The sequence below is a fragment of the Anolis sagrei genome, chromosome X (assembly GCF_037176765.1).
Source record: "Anolis sagrei isolate rAnoSag1 chromosome X, rAnoSag1.mat, whole genome shotgun sequence".
NCBI lineage: Eukaryota > Metazoa > Chordata > Lepidosauria > Squamata > Dactyloidae > Anolis > Anolis sagrei.
Window position 1 is genome coordinate 101,641,698 of NC_090034.1, and position 18,509 is coordinate 101,660,206.

The 18,509-nt window shown below is 41.3% G+C and overlaps 1 protein-coding gene across 2 annotated transcripts; it reads right to left on the reverse strand.

Annotated features, from left to right (window-relative positions):
- Positions 1–1,661: 1,661 nt before the first annotated feature.
- On the reverse strand, positions 1,662–18,381 carry LOC137094723 (NAD-dependent protein deacetylase sirtuin-2-like). Of its 2 annotated transcripts, none has more exons than XM_067461004.1 (16): positions 18,273–18,381; positions 18,038–18,129; positions 15,160–15,205; positions 13,915–14,031; positions 13,614–13,655; positions 13,038–13,144; positions 12,878–12,934; positions 11,125–11,193; positions 9,066–9,195; positions 8,473–8,532; positions 6,494–6,549; positions 6,140–6,216; positions 5,992–6,043; positions 4,512–4,579; positions 2,579–2,645; positions 1,662–2,415 (listed from the first exon to the last, which is right to left on the reverse strand). In XM_067461004.1, the coding sequence occupies exons 1-16, from the start codon at positions 18,286–18,288 to the stop codon at positions 2,254–2,256; spliced, it is 1,218 nt and encodes a 405-aa protein (XP_067317105.1). In that variant the 5' UTR covers positions 18,289–18,381; the 3' UTR covers positions 1,662–2,253. The 2 variants fall into 2 exon arrangements, with proteins under 2 accessions (XP_067317105.1, XP_067317104.1); XM_067461003.1 differs by having other exon boundaries at positions 18,038–18,159; positions 18,273–18,370.
- Between the last annotated feature and the right edge of the window lie 128 nt (positions 18,382–18,509).

An 18,509-nucleotide genomic window follows, 5' to 3' on the forward strand; every position in this document is an offset into this window, starting at 1 on the left:
TATTATTATTATTATTTATTTTACTCTATTTATTATTATTACATTTACATTATTCTACTCTATTCCTATCACATTTATTATTTCTCTATTATTATTATTATTATTATTATTATTATTATTATTTTTCTCTATTATTATTGCATTTATAATTTTACTCTATTATTATTATTACATTTATTATTTTACTTTATTATTGTTATTACTACATTTATTATATTGGAGCCCCAGCAGTGCAATGGGTTAAACGCTTGTGCCTGGAGGACTAAAGACCGACAGGTTAGAGATTCGAATCTGGGGAGAGCAGGGATGAGCTCCCTATATTAGCTCCAGCTCCCCATGTGGGGACATGAGAGAAGCCTCCCACAAGGATGACAAAACACCAAAACATCCAGGCATCCTCTGGGCAACATCCTTGCAGACGGCCTATTCCCTCACATCAGAAGCGACTTGCAGTTTCTCAAGTTGCTCCTGACATGAAAAAAAACATTATTTTACTGTTACCATTATTGTTATTATTTATTTTACTCTATTTATTACTCTTATTATTACACTTACATGATTATACTCTATTATTATATTATTTCTCTATTATTATTATTACTATTATTACTGCATTTATTATTTTATTCTATTATTACATTTATTATTTTACTTTATTATTATTAGAAACACAACAAGATGAGTCCACAGCAGACACTCTGCTGGCTGTTGAATTGGATCACATGTCGGACCCTTCCCAAGTGTCTAGGACTGTGATGTATCGGCGAATAATGCGTGCAGATCCCAGTAAGGTGGCCTTCTGCAGCTGGCAGATGGTAATTTTGTCAGCTGATTGTGTTTAAGTGCAGGCCAAGGTCTTTAGGCACTGCACCCAGTGCCTAAATAATAATAACATTATTATTATTACATTTCTTATTAAATATTATTTTTTTAATCCATTCTGCAGCTGGCAGATAGTAATTTTGTCAGCACCAATTGTGTTTAAGTGCAGGCCAAGGTCTTTAGGCACTGCACCCAGTGCTTAAATAATAATAATAACTTTATTATTATTATTATTATTACATTTCTTATTAAATATTATTTTACTCTATTCTGCAGCTGGCAAATGGTAATTTTGTCAGTGCCGATTGTGTTTAAGTGCAGGCCAAGGTCTTTAGGCTCTGCACCCAGGGCCTAAATAATATTATTATTATTATTATTATTATTATTATATTTATTATTAAATATTATTTTATTCTATTATTATTATTACATATTATTACATGCATTATTTAAATTACATTTATTATTAAATATTATTTTACTCTATTCTGCAGCTGGCAGATGGTAATTTTGTCAGTGCCGATTGTGTTTAAGTGCAGGCCAAGGTCTTTAGGCACTGCACCCAGGGCCTAAATAATAATAACATTATTATTATTATTATTATTATTATTATTGCATTTATTATTAAATATTATTTTATTCTATTATTATTACATATTATTACATGCATTATTTAAATTACATTTATTATTAAATATTATTTTACTCTATTATTATTATTACATATTATTACATGTATTATTTAAAACCACCCTGCAGCTCCCCAAAGAAGCCAGCCTTGAATCTGTGCAAATACTTACAGGCGCTGGGACACACACAGTGACAAAAACACAACACCCTTTTCCAGTATCAAGGTGCTTGATTTTAATTGCCACTCTGCTAGCTTAAGTGCAAGTGACAGAGACAATGGCTCAAAAGACAGCACTGCAAGAATGAAAAGACAGATCATATCATCTTGATGCATTCCTTCCTGCAGATACCTTAACTCTCCAAAATAAGTGCACGAAGGTTACAGTCGAGACTGCTTTATCCATCCCACCATCATGCCCAATTATATCTATGTCCTTTAGCTAATTAGTTGCAAATTAACAGCAAACGTTTTTTAAAATCATAAAGAAACGTTAGTATTGCTAATTTAACTCCCCAACATTGCAGCCATGATTTCTGCCTTTAGTAGGCCTTCCAGGCAAACACTCCCCAAGCCAGAAAACACTTTTGGAATGTGTTTTCTTGGTCTCTTTCTCTGCACAGGTCGTCACAGTCTCTGAACTTCCAGAGTCAAAACTTCGGGGCCGATCTTTTCTCAGGCCCCACCCCTGAAAGAATACAACCGAGAATGCTTTACAAGCCACAAGGATCACTCAGCCAATGTCTGTTTTGATTTTTAATTCATCCACAGAAAGGGTCCCTCTTCCGTCGGGTCCAAGCTCTTCATTCATCTTGGTGGTGAGGAGGCTTTTCCTTCTTAGGGGACGGCTTCTGCTGGTGGTCCTTCACCTGAGGGCGGGAGGCGCTCGCCCCATCGCCAACCGCCGGCCCTGACTTGGCATCAATGCTTGCATGCTCCCTTTTCACCAGGTCTTCCAGCTCTTTCTGCGGAAGTGAAAAAAAAGGAAATAAAACTAGGGATGGATAGAGAAGCAACTTGTGTATGGATGGCAACCTGCTCTCTCTACGGTACAAAGAGAACACCTTTGTTAATTCCTCACAAGGTGTTCTGGTTTGCACTGCAACGATGCCATAACAAGGCACATACCTTCCATCCCAAAAGCTCTGCCAAAGCATAGCAGCCGTCATCACAGTCTCCGAGCCATGCCACATCCCTGAGGGAGAAGAGATGGGGATGGAAAGTCCCCCCAAAAAGAATAGAGTCAGTGAACAACATTTAACATGTTTGTATTTGTTTCCAAGAAACCCAAGCAATTTCATAGAATCATAGAATCAAAGAGTTGGAAGAGACCTCGTGGGCCATCCAGTCCAACCCCATTCTGCCAAGAAGCAGGAATATTGCATTCAAATCACCCCTGACAGATGGCCATCCAGCCTCTGTTTAAAAGCTTCCAAAGAAGGAGCCTCCACCACACTCAGGGACAGAGAGTTCCACTGCTGAACGGCTCTCCCAGTCAGGAAGTTCTTCCTCGTGTTCAGATGGAATCTCCTCTCTTGTAGTTTGAAGCCATTGTTCCGCGTCCTAGTCTCCAAGGAAGCAGAATACAAGCTTGCTCCCTCCTCCCTGTGGCTTCCTCTCATTTACACACATGATCTCAGTGAACAGTAAACAAAACAAAATCCAACGAGAAGCTAGCTTGCAGCTTGGAAGCAGTGCATTTGGATCATCCTCCTCTCCTAAAGGGCCTGGTCTAGGGCACCATTTCCCAACCTGGGGGCCTGGAGTGTTAGAGGGGTCGCCAAGACCATCAGAAAACACATTTTCTATTGGTCATGGGGTTTCTGTGTGGGACATTTGTCCCAATTCTCTAGTTGGCTGGATTCAGAATGCTCTTTGATTGCAGGTGAACTATAAATCCCAACAACTACAACACCCAAATGTCAAGGTTTGTTTCCCCCAAACTCCACTGGTGTTCACATTTGGGCATATTGAGTATTCATGTCAAGTTTGGTCCAGATCTATCATTGTTTGAGTCCACAGTGCTCCCTGGATGTAAGTGAACTACAACTCCAAAACTCAAGATCAATGCCCACCAAACCTTTCGGGTATTTTCTGTTCGTCATGGGAATCCTGTGTGCCAAGTTTGGTTCAATTCCATTGTTGGTGAAGTCCAGAATACTATTTGATGGAAGGTTAACTATAAATCCCAGCAACTACAACTTCCAAATGACAAAATCAATCCTCCCCAACTGCACCAGTATTCAAATTTGGGAGTATTGGGTGTTTGTGCCAAATTTGGTCCAGTGAATGAAAATACATCCTGCATATCAGATATTTACATTACAATTCTTAACAGTAGTAAAATGACAGTTATGGAGTAGCAACAAAAATAATTTTATGGTTGGGGGTCAACGCAACATGAGGAACTGTATTAAGGGGTCGCAGCATTAGAAAGGTTGAGAAACATTGGCCTAGGGGATGCTGGGAGCTGTAGTCTGGAAGAGTGTGTGGATATGCTTTTGTGTGTTTTGTTTGTCAGAAGTTGTTTTTACGCATGTGCTGTAGCGTCTTTTTGCTTTTTTGGTTTTTTAAGTCCCTTCTGCTGTGTTTTTCAGTGTTTTTATGAGTGATGGTCACTCATTGGCCTGAAGACCGACAGGTCGCAGGTTCGAATCCAGGAAGAGAGCAGATGAGCTCCCTCTGTCAGCTCCAGCTCCAGCTCCCCATGTGGGGACATGAGAGAAGCCTCCCACAAGGATGGTAAAACATCCAAACATCCGGGCATCCCCTGGGCAACGTCCTTGCAGACGGCCAATTCTCTCACACCAGAAGCAACTTGCAGTTTCTTAAGTTGCTCCTGACATGGAAAAAGAAAACTAATGATACGACACCATAAAGCACCAAGAGAGCTGCATATCTTTCACTGAGGTGAATTCCAATTTATCACACACTGCAAGTTCCCTTTGTTTGGAAGCCTTGACAATACAATGTACTTTTTCTTTGCAGGACTCCAGCCCCAAAATATAAGCCTTTGGTTTATATCCCCACCACTCCATCCCTGGTCCCTGCGATTACTTGCCTGTATGCCTTTTCTGATTCAAAGTCCATCCCGCAGCCAAAGCCCATCAGAGACATGAAAGGGTCGCTCTGCAAGGAGATAAAAAGACTTAGCATGATGGCGCTTGTGATTCAGGTGTGTGTTTTTTGAAGATTTGGGTGTCATTATAACATTCACTTTTTTGTTGAGTTCCAGGGCCAGAGAAGCAGATGGCGGAAACAGAAGAACGGCCTGCCTCAGGGGAGCGTGCTTGCTCCATCCATGTTCAACATCTACACAAATGACCAGCCACTGCCAGAAGGGACAGAGAGTTTCATCTATGCTGATGATCCTGCCATTACCACTCAAGAAGGGAGCTTTGAGATGGTTGAACAGAAGCTCTCCAAAGCTCTAGGTGCCCTTACTGCCTATTACAGGGAAAACCAGCTGATCCCTAATCCATCTAAAACACAGACATGTGCTTTTCACCTTAAGAACAGACAAGCATCCCGAGCTCTGAGGATTATTACCTGGGAAGGAATCCCACTGGAGCATTGCAGCGCACCCAAATACCTGGGAGTCACTCTGGACCGTGCTCTGACCTACAAGAAGCACTGCCTGAATATCAAGCAAAAAGTGGGTGCAAGAAACAATATCATATGAAAGCTGACTGGCACAACCTGGGGATCACAACCAGACACAGTGAAGACATCTGCCCTTGTGCTATGCTACTCTGCTGCTGAGTACGCATGCCCAGTGTGGAACACATCTCACCACACTAAAACAGTGGATGTGGCTCTTAATGAGACATGCCGCATTATCATGGGGTGTCTGCGCCCAACACCACTGGAGAAACTACACTGTTTAGCCGGTATTGCACCACCTGACATCCGCCGGGAAGTAACAGCCAATAGTGAAAGGACCAAGGCAGTGACACCTCCAGCTCATCCCTTGTTTGGGTATCAGCCAGCACGTCAACGACTTAAATCAAGAAATAGTTTTCTAAGATCTACAGAGACACTCGCTGGAACACCTCAGCAAGCGAGAGTCCAAAAGTGGCAGGCTCAAACTCAGAACCTCAATCAATGGCTGATACCAAATGAGAGACTCCCTCCTGGGCACACAGAGGACTGAGCGATCTGGAAGGCACTGAACAGACTGCGCTCTGGCACCACGAGGTGCAGAGCCAACCTCAAGAAATGGGGCCACAAAGTGGAATCCACGACATGCGAGTGCAGAGAAGACCACCTGCTGCAATGCATCCTGAGCCCTGCCACATGCACAATGGAGGACCTTCTTGCGGCAACACTAGAGGCACTCCATGTGGCCAGATACTGGTCAAAAGACATTTAATCAACTACCAAGCTTGCAAATTTTGTTTTGTGTCTGTTTGTTTGTTTTGTTCTGTTAGAAACGTAATATAATTGCCTGGTTGCCCCTGACATGATAAATAGAGAAACTTTTTGTTGAAAATATGAACTCGGGGTCTGACCAAAGAAGAGGAAACCAAACTTGACCTTACCTCCCCTGTCTTTTCTTTATTAATAAGAAGCCGTGGGGTGTTTGTGGGGACTCTGGAAGAGAAAGAGGAATCAGGGGAAAATATTAACATGGCTATGCCTCGACAAGTAACATCAGCCAAAATATTCATTCAACCGAGGTTCACCTACCTGGCAACAAGCGAGGCAAAGGGCTGGACCTGAAGGGAAGTGCCCATGATAATAAGCAAGTCCACATTCTGGAAATCCTGCAAACAGAGTTGACAAAGAAAAATGAGTCAGAGGGTTGTTCTTCAAGACTAGGAACAAAACAAAAATACTATAGTAGTTCTCAACCTGTGGGTCCCCAGATGTTTTGGCCTTCAACTCCCAGAAATCCTAACAGCTGGTAAACTGGCTGGGATTTCTGGGAGTTGTAGGCAAAAACACCTGGGGACCCACAGGTTGAGAACCACTGCTATAGGGGGTGGCACAGTTGTGGCTACTACAGCCCTAACCCTGAAGGTAAACAACTCAAGCACTTACTGACTGCATCAGGGAGAAGAACCGAGAAGGCAAATTTTCCCCAAAGAACACGATATCTGAGTAAAAAAGGGGGAAAAGAGACTTAATATTGTCAGGGCTTCAGGTGTGCTATGTTTCTCTGCCAAAGATCCCCCTTCTACTAAAATAAATAAAATAATACATCTCTTATTGGAAATTCCATAAGCTATTGGAAATAAGTGCACCATAACCTTATTGAAAAGGTAAAAATGATGTCTCATCCGTTTGGCAAATGTGAATCTCCATGAACATGTAGAGACCACCTTTCGAAAACCACTAGTCAAGGAAAGGCATGACATTGTTAGAAGTCAACTCTTTGAACAAGTGATTTCATAAGCATTCGTGTAATGGCACACCGGTACCTCGGCTGTTAAACTGAAGAACCATGTCTTTAAACTGTCAAGGATATAGACATGCCACTACAAAAACATATTTGGTTAACAGGGGATGGTTGTTTCTTTGAAGCTGAAGTTGCCCATCTAGTCTTCTTTAAAAATAACATCTCAGGTTTACAAACAAACTTCTTATATATATTTAGCATACCAGTCCACAGTCCAATGTCTTTAAGCATGTAGACATAGTCCACTGCATAACTGTACTCACTGAAGTCTGAATGGAGACAAATTGCACCCACCTACATTGAGGTCTAAAAGCATACTATATAATACTACTACTACTAATAATAATAATACTTTATTTGTAACCCGCTACCATCTCCCCAAGGGACTCGGTGCGGCTTACATGAGGCCGAGCCCACAATACAACAATAAAACAATAGCAACAGTAATACAAACAATAAATAAAACTCATAAACAGAAAATAGCAATAAACATTAACAATAACACAACAATAACAAAAATTGAGTCCTGTGTCTGAAGCCTCTCCCACACCAAAGAGGTACAGTCAAACCAAAATGTACATACAATATAGGTTAACAATTATACACATTTACACACAGTTAGTGTCCGTAGACACCTCCAAGGTCATGTGGCCGGCATGACTGCATGGAGCGCCGTTACCTTCCCGCCGGAGCGATACCTATTGATCTATTCACATTTGCATGAACTGCTAGGTTGGCAGAAGCTGGGGCTGACAGCAGAAGCTCATGCCGCTCCCCAGATTCGAACGTGCGACCTTTCGGTCAACAAGCTCAGCAGCTCAGTGCCACTGGGGGCTCCCATTATTATAATATAATGCAATATAATACTAATAATAATAATATGCTATTATAATTATATGTTTATATTACATTTATTTATTTACTATTTACTATACTTACATACCGCTTTTCTCGGGTGACTCAAAGCAGTATTACTAATAATATTACAATATAATGGTATAGTACAATCTAGTAATATTTAATACTGATATTGTACTATGCTAATAATATAATATATTGTATGCATATATATATATCTTATAAGCCGCTCTGAGTCCCCTTCGGGGTGAGAAGGGCGGCATATAAATGCCGTAAATAAATACATAAATAAATTGGAGGAGGCTTGGAAGGTTGCTATTTCCAATATCACCTTACAGCTATGATGATATGCTTATGCAAGAAATCTATCTGAAGCCTCTGACGCCAGGGTTGTTCCCGAAGCTGATTTTTACAAGTCAGGACTGCAGGCTTTGGGCCTGTTTCCATGATTAACTAAGGGAGGATAAGTTATGCAAAGCAATAATAATCCAAAACTACATAATTCCTACAAGATTCCAGAGCCAGTGAGGTACATTGGCTGCAATAGCCTCCAGCAAGGGTCACCCTGGCGTTTTGATTAAATCTCCTTGATGGCAATTCCATTCACCAGATGGCCTTTTGGCCTTGAGCTTTTGGCCTTGGCCATTAGCACAAAATTACAAATCCAATCTGCCAAAATGGAAACCAAACAATATTCTGCCAAAAGGTGTTCTCAAGAGAGTGTTTGCAGTTCTAAAAGAGACTTTTCAAAGGAGGTGCTCACCTGGCTTCACCACGCTCTGACACTTTTCACATTTGGGGATGAGAGAAGAAAATATCTTTTCTGAAAGGAAAGAGAAAAGAGACCTTTTAGAATCTTTAGGTGGGAGTCAGCTGCATTAAGATCACTACTGACCAAAGGGTCATGAGTTCAAAGCCAGACCAAGTCGGAGTGAGCTTCCGACCAATTTGTGTGGCTTGCTGTCGACCTTTGCAGCCCGAAAGACAGTTGCATCTGTCAAGTAGAAAAATTAGGTAAAATTTAACTAATTTATGCTATAAAAATCTCCAGCAAGCATGCAAAGAATGAGGAAGTACTTCATCGGTGTCACAAATGGACGGTGAAGCAACAGCTCCCCTGCTGGCCAGAATACCCTAATCAAAAAAGCTGGAATGTTAAATAGCTTCTATATATGTTGTGTGTCTATGGCATTGAATGTTTGCCATGTACATGTACATTGTAATCCACCCTGCGAGGTGAGAAGGGCGGAATATAAATACTGTAAATAAATAAATAAGTTCTTTAAAGCTTCGCATGAAAGAGTGGGTAACATTCGGATGACAACTCCCTCCCCACCTTCCACTCCAAAGCCCCACCTTTCATCCACTCCAAGCTGTACATCTTCTTGCAGGTGGGGCTGATGCAGTGCGAGGTATAGAAGGTGCCATGAGCTTCTACCAAATCCTCATGATCCAGACCAGCTACCCGCTCCAAGGTATCAATGTTCTGAGAGATAGAGAGATTGAGTAAAATAAATGAGTGGGGAAAATAATGTTGAACCTATAGATGCAAAGATATCTTGACCCTGGGATTTGCAATAACTGTGACATCTATAAAGATTTTTGTTTTTCACAAAGCAAATCCATAGAGAATTTTTAGCATCTAGGTAATTTTATAACTCTTACTATTTTTACTACTTGAATTGTCATCCAATCTGATGTCCTATATTATATTAACCGATCCAGTTAATTTGCTGTTTCCATAATTTTTCCTATGCTGTCATACATTGTCATCTACCTTACTAAACCACGTTATCCTTTAACTAGTTTACGTAGTGGTTTTCCTCCCCCCCCCTTCAAAATTAGTCTGCTGTTATTGCTGTTGCTAGTTATTTTTCTTATGCTATTTTATGCTGTTTTAATTGTTATTGCTTTCATAGAATCATAGAATCAAAGAGTTGGAAGAGACCTCATGGGCCATCCAGTCCAACCCCCTGCAAAGAAGCAGGAATATTGCATTCAAATCACCCCTGACAGATGGCCATCCAGCCTCTGTTTAAAAGCTTCCAAAGAAGGAGACTTCACCACACTCCGGAGCAGAGAGTTCCATTGCTGAACGGCTCTCACAGTCAGGAAGTTCTTCTTCGTGTTCAGATGGAATCTCCTCTCTTGTAGTTTTATTTTAATTGTATTCTGTCTTGGGCTTGGGCCCCATGTGAGCCGCCCCGAGTCCCTTTGAGGAGATGGAGGCGGGGTATAAAAATAAAGTTCTTCTTCTTCTACTACTATTTTACAATTTTTATTATTTTAATTTTATTTTATACTTTATTTCATTAAACAAACATGTATTAATTCAATCTGAGACTTATTTCATGAATATATTTTCCTGCTTTTTAATAACTTCAGTATGTGTAAAATTATAAAGATAAACCTTGAAAGTAAATGTAGTATAATAATAATTATAATTATAATAATAATAACACTTTATTTATACCCCGCTACCATCTCCCCAAGGGACTCGGTGCGGCTTACATGAGGCCAAGCCCAAAATACAACAATACAGCAATAACAATACAAGCAATATAAAACAACAAAACAATAAAACAATAACATAAACATTATCAAATAAGACAACACACTTTAAAATCTATGGGTAGGCCAAATGTAATTAAAATTAAATCTTTGTACAAAGCCCAGGAGTATCAAACAATAGGCATAGTTAAACTTTCAAAGCCATAGGATGGTCTCTACGTGGGCCCAGATACATTGGTCTCTGTGTTTTTGTTTTTTCTATCACTTTTGACTATCATTCTGGGACACGCTGCTGCTAATAAGTTACTCTGCTGTGCATTTATGAGGATGATTTTTTGTTAATAAAACCACTCATCAAGAAGACCACTGTTTCATACAAAAAACTTATAAACACTCATAAAGAGCGGTCTGACAGGCTTCATCCAGCCGCTAAAGAGAACGTTGTAAAGGGAAGTTTATTTATTTATTTACTGTATTTCTATAACGCCTTTCTCAGCCAATCGGCGACTCAAGGGGGTTTCCAACAAATCAGTACACATACAAACACAATATAGATTAAAACATTAAATGGTATAAAACACCACAAAAGCAATAAAAACAACATCATTAGCGTCTCCTTATTAACAAGCATTGTCCAGTTCCATTGTCAAATCATTCAATTTCCTATATTAGCTGCTCTGCATTTGTAAACGCTTGCTCCAACAGCCATGTTTTAACTTGCCTCCAAAACGTCAAGAGGGAGGGAGCAGATCTGATCTCCCTAGGGTGTTTCATAGCCGAGGGGCCACCACTGAGAAGGCCCTGTCTCTCAATTGTTGCAGGCCCGGTCTTTTGTAGCAAGACAGGTATAATAGAAGGTGTACCGCTCTCTCTCTTTTTCAAGAGGAAGGACAGTTTCACTCACCTGTGTGTAGCAACGGAGCAGCAGCCCTTTCTCTTTCAGGAGGCGCATGAAGTAGTGACAAACCGTGGGCTGAAAAAGGAGTAAAAGAGCTTAAACTGCTCTCCTAAACAATAAAAAAGCAGGAAGTTAACCTGCAGACTTCCGAAATCAGGCACGGGCCAACTTTGGTCCTTTAGCTGTTAGGAATTGCGGGAGTTGAAGTCCAAAACACCTGGAGGGCCAAAGTTTGCCCATGCTTGTCTATACACTGCAGTTCTATAGTTTCTTCTTGCTATTGCTGTTTATTCACCTGCCCTCTTTAAGCAGCAACAAGTAAAGAGATGGAGCAGCATCAGTTTAAGTTTTTCATCTAAACCAGTAGTTCCCAAACCTGGGTCCCCAGTTGCTGTTGGATTTCAAATCCTAGAAGCCTCGGTTGGCACTACCAATGGTCAGAGATTGTGGGAATGGCATTCCAACAAATCTGGAGACCAACTATTAGGAACCACTCTTCTAGACAGATATCACATCCTAGATGCAGAGAATGAGTGGACAGAAATATCACAGGAAAAAGAAGTTCAAAGTAAAAGTGCCAAGCCCAAAGAACTCTCAAAATCCAGAGTCAACACTGCTGAGAAAGTCTGGCTGAAAATGTACACGGTCTAAAAAAGCCTACAAATCTCGGAACAAGAAATGAGAAATGTGGTAGAGACAATAGGGATGAAAAGAAATACCAAAGTACGAGAAATGAGGAGGAAAATATTGCACAAATGGTATCGTACACCCTGCCAATTAGCATACTATCATAAAAAGGGGAGTAGTCAGGGCTGGCATGGATGCCATCAGAAAGGGCGCTTTATGTACATGATGTGGGAATGTGAATATGTACAAGATTTTTGGCAGATTATACAAAATGAGTCAAATCAAATACTAGGAAATGAGTGGGTCATAACAAATGAAATGGCAGTATTAGGGAAAAGAGAGGAAACGGGAAATAAAAGGGAAATAAAAGAAGCAATAATAGAATGTGCACAAGCAGTAATAGTATTAGGGTGGAAAGATAAATCAAAATGGACAGTTAACAAATGGTACCAATGTATGGTGGAGCAAATGGAATTCAAAATTATGAATGTGAAATTATATGATTTAAAAATCAATGAAAATAGAATGAGAGAAATGGAAGAAAGATGGACAAAGGTAAAGAACTATATCATGAAACAATTCAAAGATCAAGCCATAAGAAATAAGATACAAATGTTATATAGTATACAGGATGGAAATGTATAAAGATAAAGATATAAAGATTGTTTCAAAAAGAAATGAATATGTAAAAGAAAACAATCCTCATGTTGGTGGTGGGAATTGTAAATGTTTTGTGTGTGTACGGTATGTATTTTAAAAATAAAAATTAAAAAAAAATCTTTAAAAGCCTTTGGGAATAATAAAGCATCTTTATGCAGTCCAATATTCTAGATTTCTCTAATGTACATGACGTTTCTTTTGCATTCAAACACCACATACTTTCAGCCATTCAACAGGAGGAAAAGGAGCTCTGGTTATCTAACATATAAGAATTCCAAATATTTTTCCACAGTCTAGGTGCAATGCTGACTTTTGCTGTAATACGCTGCAAAGAAAGTATAAAATCTACTTTAATATTCATTGTTAATATTAAATGAATAATATTAATATTCATTTAATATTTAGAACCCACACCCAACTGTTTTAAAGTTAGTCTTGGAATTAATCACACTTCTGAAACATTCTAGCTTACCTTGAACTGTCCTGGGTACAGCTCCCGGGCCAAAGCAAAAAATGGTTCTGGGTGTTTCTAAATCAAGACAGAGAAACAGAATTGATAGTGTGGGGAAAATAAATCTGAATGGAGTGGATTTAGCTGATGTTAGATACAAGCAGGAGACTCAGTGTAGTACCTTGAAGTAGTTGATCTCAAATATGGCTTCAGGGTATGGCAGGTTGTACTGCTGCAGATTGGCATAGAGCCCTGTCCCTGGGGAGCGGAAATCTGGAATCCCAGCAGCTAGAAGGTACAAAGGGATTTCATTCATACATTCAGACAGTGAAAAAGAACCAGCAGTTCAAACAGCTGAAGATTCCTTCCAAAAATGTGGTGCCCTTGGCTAGGACGCCTCTGATGTACCCAGACACTGACACCAGCTCTAGATATATTGGGAAGGGAATACTGGAGTTACTGAAGCAAGAGGATTTGAACAAGAAAGTCACTTAAAAGGAGACATGGCAGATTAGAGTAACAGCCCAATGTCTACTATAGTGTAGAAAAAAAAATATACAAACTATTCCAGCAGCATTTTCTCCTGACATTTTGCCGGCATCTTCAGAGGACCTGATGGTAGTAAAGCAAGTGGAGTATATCTACCTGCTCTACTGCTATCAGATCCTCTGAAAATGCCAGTCATAGATGAAGGCAAAACATCAGGAGAATACACTAATAATAATAATAATAATAATAATTCCCCTGTGACACTCACCGGTCGAGATTCCTGCTCCAACCATAAACACCACATTTTTGCCTGCAAAGGGAAGAGAGACATACTTTAATTGTGAACCATTGATTCTGGAAAAGTATCTTCCTATATCCCACCACATTTTGAGTTAGGACAAATTAATTTCAGAGCTCACACGCCTGTTTCAACTTTTCCTCAGCACCGCTTTGTCTCAGCATTGCATGGCTGTCACAGAAGTCAGAAACCCCGAAGAATTGGGGTAGAATGGCACAACACTACCTTCCACCCAAATCCAAAGCCACCCTCAAAGGGAGAACCGGCTTACATTTGTCAGTCAGCATGTATCTGCTCACTCCCTCCAAGGTCAGCTCATCCAGCACTTTTTCAGGCTTCTCGCTGCCCAAGTTTAATGTCCGGGACAAGAGGTTTCGCAAAAACTCCACTGTCAAAAAAAGGAGAAATCTTTAAAACCAGCCCCAATGGCTCTCAGCAATTGAGTTCATGCTTGAAAGAAGGTCCTATGCCAGGGGTCCTCAAACTTTTTAAACAGAGGGCCAGGTCACAGTCCCTCAATCTGTTGGAGGGCCGGATTATAATTTGAAAAAAAAAATGAATGAATTGCTATGCACACTGCACATATTTGGAGTGAAAAAAACCTCTTAAAAACAATACAATAATTCAAATGAATAATTTTAACAAATATATAAACTTATTAGTATTTCAATAGGAAGTGTGGGCCTGCTTTTGCCTCATGAGATAGGATTGTTGTTGTTGTTTTTGTGTGCTTTCAAGACGTTTCAGACTTAAGTTGACCCTGAGTAAGGGCCGGGTAAATGATCTTGGAGGGCTGTATCCGGCCCTCAGGGCTTAGTTTGAGGACACCTGTCCTATGCAGTCCAAAAAGGCTAGCAAGTCCACAAAATGTAAACTCCAAAATGTGACAGACTCTTCAATCAAAACAAGACAGTCTCAAATAATAGTGGAATACACTATAATGAAAATAAGGAACAGACTCATGGCTTGTATACCACGTTTTGGAGAAACACTAGATTAGTAAAACAGAATGGTTAGAACTAGGATTTTTTCTATCTTGACAATGCCAGAAGGAAAGAATCAAGTAAGAATTGTTAACCTGGAGACAAAGGTTTCAGACACCTAGGTATATTATATTCTTAGACCCTGAACCAACTCAAGAAACAAATTCCAAACAGGGCCTAAATATAAGCAGTCCCCACATTATGAACAAGATGGCTTCTGTAGGTTTGTTCTGAAGTTGAATTTGTATGAAAGTTGGGACAGCATAGCATAGGGAAGGGTTCACACTTCGGTGGGGTTTGTTTGGCCATCTTTGCCCCTGTGAGAATTGGGTGTTTAAAAATGTGGCTTGTGGTAATAAGGATTGATGAGAAATCTTCAGTGGAGACACCTTTTCCTCATAATAACTCTTCCCGGAGTGAATTCCCGATTCACCCCCATTCTTAACTACGAGTCATTTGTAACTTGGAGACTGCCTGTATGCATTCCCCAAAGCCTCCTACAAGTGTAAGAATACCCCAAATAGGACACCTACTTTCGGTCAATCCAGAAGCCCCACCTTCGTCATCAGAATCGGAACCCTGAAATGAAAAGAAAGAAAGGATTAAGGAATGAAGGATAATTTGCTCTTGTCTGATATTAATATAACTCAGGCGTGGAGGCCCTCCCTCCAGATGTTTTGGACTTCACCTCCCACAAATTCTAATAGTATATTGGCCTGATCCAACTGCTTCTTGCTCTTCCTTGAGGACTGATAGTTATTCCCCCCTTCTTTCTGACATCTCTAATTTCAGTGCTCACCTTGTTCAAAGTAGAGGCTCAAAGTTTGCTTACAGGCTTCACTTAGAAGTTCTGCTCCAGGACACAGTTAAGATCATTTTAGGATTAAGTCGGGGGGGGGGGGGGGTTGCTTTGGTTTTTAGTTTGAATATATACTTGCATATTGATTGTAACTTTTAAAAAATTCCAATAATGTTTAAATCTGTTTTAATGTTTATATATTTGTTGATTTTAACATAAGTTCACCTTGAGGTTTTTTTGGGGGTTTTTTTGGAGAGAAAAAGCTGGGTACAAATAAACATAATAATCCTATCCTATCCAATTTGTTACTGATTTATTTATTTAAAACATTTATATTCCGCCCTTCTCACCCCAAAGGGGACTCAAATATTCAATGCCAGGACACAAATTCTTATATACATACATAAACATTAAAAACATTTATCAAAATATTAAAATAGACCATTTAAAACCATCCTAGTCATCCACGTCAAATCTAATTGGCCTGGTATTCTTTCCTATTGCTGCTTTATTACCCTGTCCCGAAAGCTTGGTCCCACAGCCAAGTTTTAACCATTCTTCTAAAGGACAGGAGGGAGGGAGCCGACCTGATCTCACCAGGAAGGGATTTCCATAGCTGGGGAGCAATCACCGAGAAAGCCCTGTCTCTCGTCCCACCAACTGTGCCTGTGACAATGGTGGAACAGAAAGCAGGGCCTCCCCAGAGGATCTTAATCTCCGCGATGGTTCATAGGGGGAGATGCATTCCGACAGATAATTTGGGTCGGAGCCTTTTAGGGCTTTATAGGACAAAGCCAGTACTTTGAATTGTGCCCGGTAGCAAACTGGCAGCCAGTGGAGCTGGCATAACATGAGAGTTGTATGCTCCCTGTATGCCGCCCCAGTTATTAACCTGGCTGCTTCTCATTGGACTAATTGAAGCTTCCAAGCAGTCTTCAAAGGCAACCCCACATAGAGTGCGTTGCAGTAGTATATCCTAGACGTAACGAGAGCGTGGACCACCGTGGCCACCCGTTACTGATCCACCCCTTTGGGTTTCACGCAAATCTACCATTTGCCAAAATATACAATCCTGTGCTTTTCTTTTCCATTCCTGGTTGAATAACTTAACCATGAGTTTGTCCCATTAAGTATAAAGTCTGCCCAATGGCTGCTTGTGGTCTCTTAGTATCCTGTTCACTAGTCGCCATGTCCATCGGTGGCCTTTTGTTTGTGATAAATGCTTGACCCCTCTTCGTTTTGCTTCAAAGATTTCCTTTACCTCATATCTTGGACTCCTTTATTTCCTTTTGCTTTCCTCCTTTCTTGGGCTACCTTCCATTGTCTCAGCAACTAAAACATACGGTCATCTAAAAACATTCAACCAGGTAAACCAAGGGATTTTGGTTTGTACAGGATAAGGATAGTGTATCATATGCAAAACCGGATGATCTGGGGACAGATATTACAATCACTGGAGCATTGCAATACACCCAAATACCTGGGAGTCACTTTGGACCGTGCTCTGACCTACAAGATGCACTGCCTGAACATCAAGAAAAAAGTGGGCGCTAGAAACAACATCATACGAAAGCTGACTGGCACAACCTGGGGATCACAACCAGACACAGTGAAGACATCTGCCCTTGCGCTGTGCTACTCTGCTGCTGAGTACGCATGCCCAGTGTGGAACACATCTCACCACACGAAAACAGTGGATGTGGGTCTGAATGAGACATGCTGCATTATCACAGGGTGTCTGTGCCCTACACCACTGGAGAAATTACACTGCTTAGCCGGTATTGCACCACCTGACATCCGCCGGGAAGTAGCAGCCAATAGCGAAAGGACCAAGGCAGAGACATCTCCAGCTCATCCCCTGTTTGGGCATCAGCCTGAACGTCAATGACTTAAATCTAGAAATAGTTTTCTAATATCTACAGAGACACTCGCTTGAACACCTCAGCAAGCGAGAGTCCAAAAGTGGCAGGCTCAAACCCAGCACCTCAATCTGTGGGTGATACCAGATGAGAGACTCCCCCCTGGGCACATAGAAGACTGGGCGACTTGGAAGGCGCTGAACAGACTGCGCTCTGGCACCACGAGATGCAGAGCCAACCTTCAGAAATGGGGCCACAAAGTGGAATCCACAACATGCGAGTGTGGAGAGGAGCAAACCACTGACCACCTGCTGCAATGCACCCTGAGCCCTGCCACATGCACAATGGAGGACCTTCATGCGGCAACACCAGAAGCACTCCAAGTGGCCAGATACTGCTCAAAGGACATTTAATCAACTACCAAACTCGCAAATTTTGTATTTTGTCTGTTTGTTTGTTTTGTTCTGTTAGAAATGTAATACAATTGACTGGTTGCCCTGACACGACAAATAAATAAATCCTTGATTGAAAATCCAGCTCACGTTAACCACAATTAATGCCAGACTCTTATGGCAGGCAGCTCACTGCACTAGGTTTTTCTGTACATTCCCACAAAATGCATATGAAAATACACAAAGCACAGATCAAATATAAGGCGCAAGTTTAAAATCAGTCATTGATAGGCCACAAAACTCCGTTAAAGGGTCAGAATTTGGGTCCAGGAGCCCATTCTCTGCCCGTTTCCCTTCTCACCGAGGAGACGGACGCTGCTTCCCTCTCTGCGGCCGCATCGGCTTCGTTAGTGGCGGAGGAGGCGGTGGCGGCGTCAGCGGCAGCTCCGGGTTCTGTGACAGAAGGAGCATAACAAAGGGACCCTGGTTGCCTCGGTTACCTGACGCTGGCAGGCCAAGGGAGGCCTGAGGCCGCTCCCCACTAGGCCTCAGGCCTCCCTTCTCCGTCCAACCCCTCTCCATGGGCCTACATTTACCTTCCCGGCTTTCCATGAAGCATCCGCCGCCACCGAAGAGAGAGAACCACAACAACAACAAAAGGCCCAAAAGCGGAAGTTGTCACAGACTCCCAGAAAGCACCGCGGTGTTGTCGCAGTCGCAGCCAATCAGCGAACGGCTTCCGAGCGCGAGTCGCGAGACCACAACAAGTGACGTCACCGCCTCATTAGAGATTCACCACCTTCGACCAATCGCCGCGCTCCCGGCATGCCTCG

Excerpts from the sequence above, each read along its gene's own strand:
- LOC137094723 (XM_067461003.1), bottom strand. Across the intron at positions 13,145-13,613 it reads TGGAGCAGGAATCTCGACCG|CTGCTGGGATTCCAGATTTC; the intron begins GTGAGTGTCACA and ends TGTACCTTCTAG. Across the intron at positions 9,196-11,124 it reads TGCTCCGTTGCTACACACAG|AACATTGATACCTTGGAGCG; the intron begins GTGAGTGAAACT and ends TCTATCTCTCAG.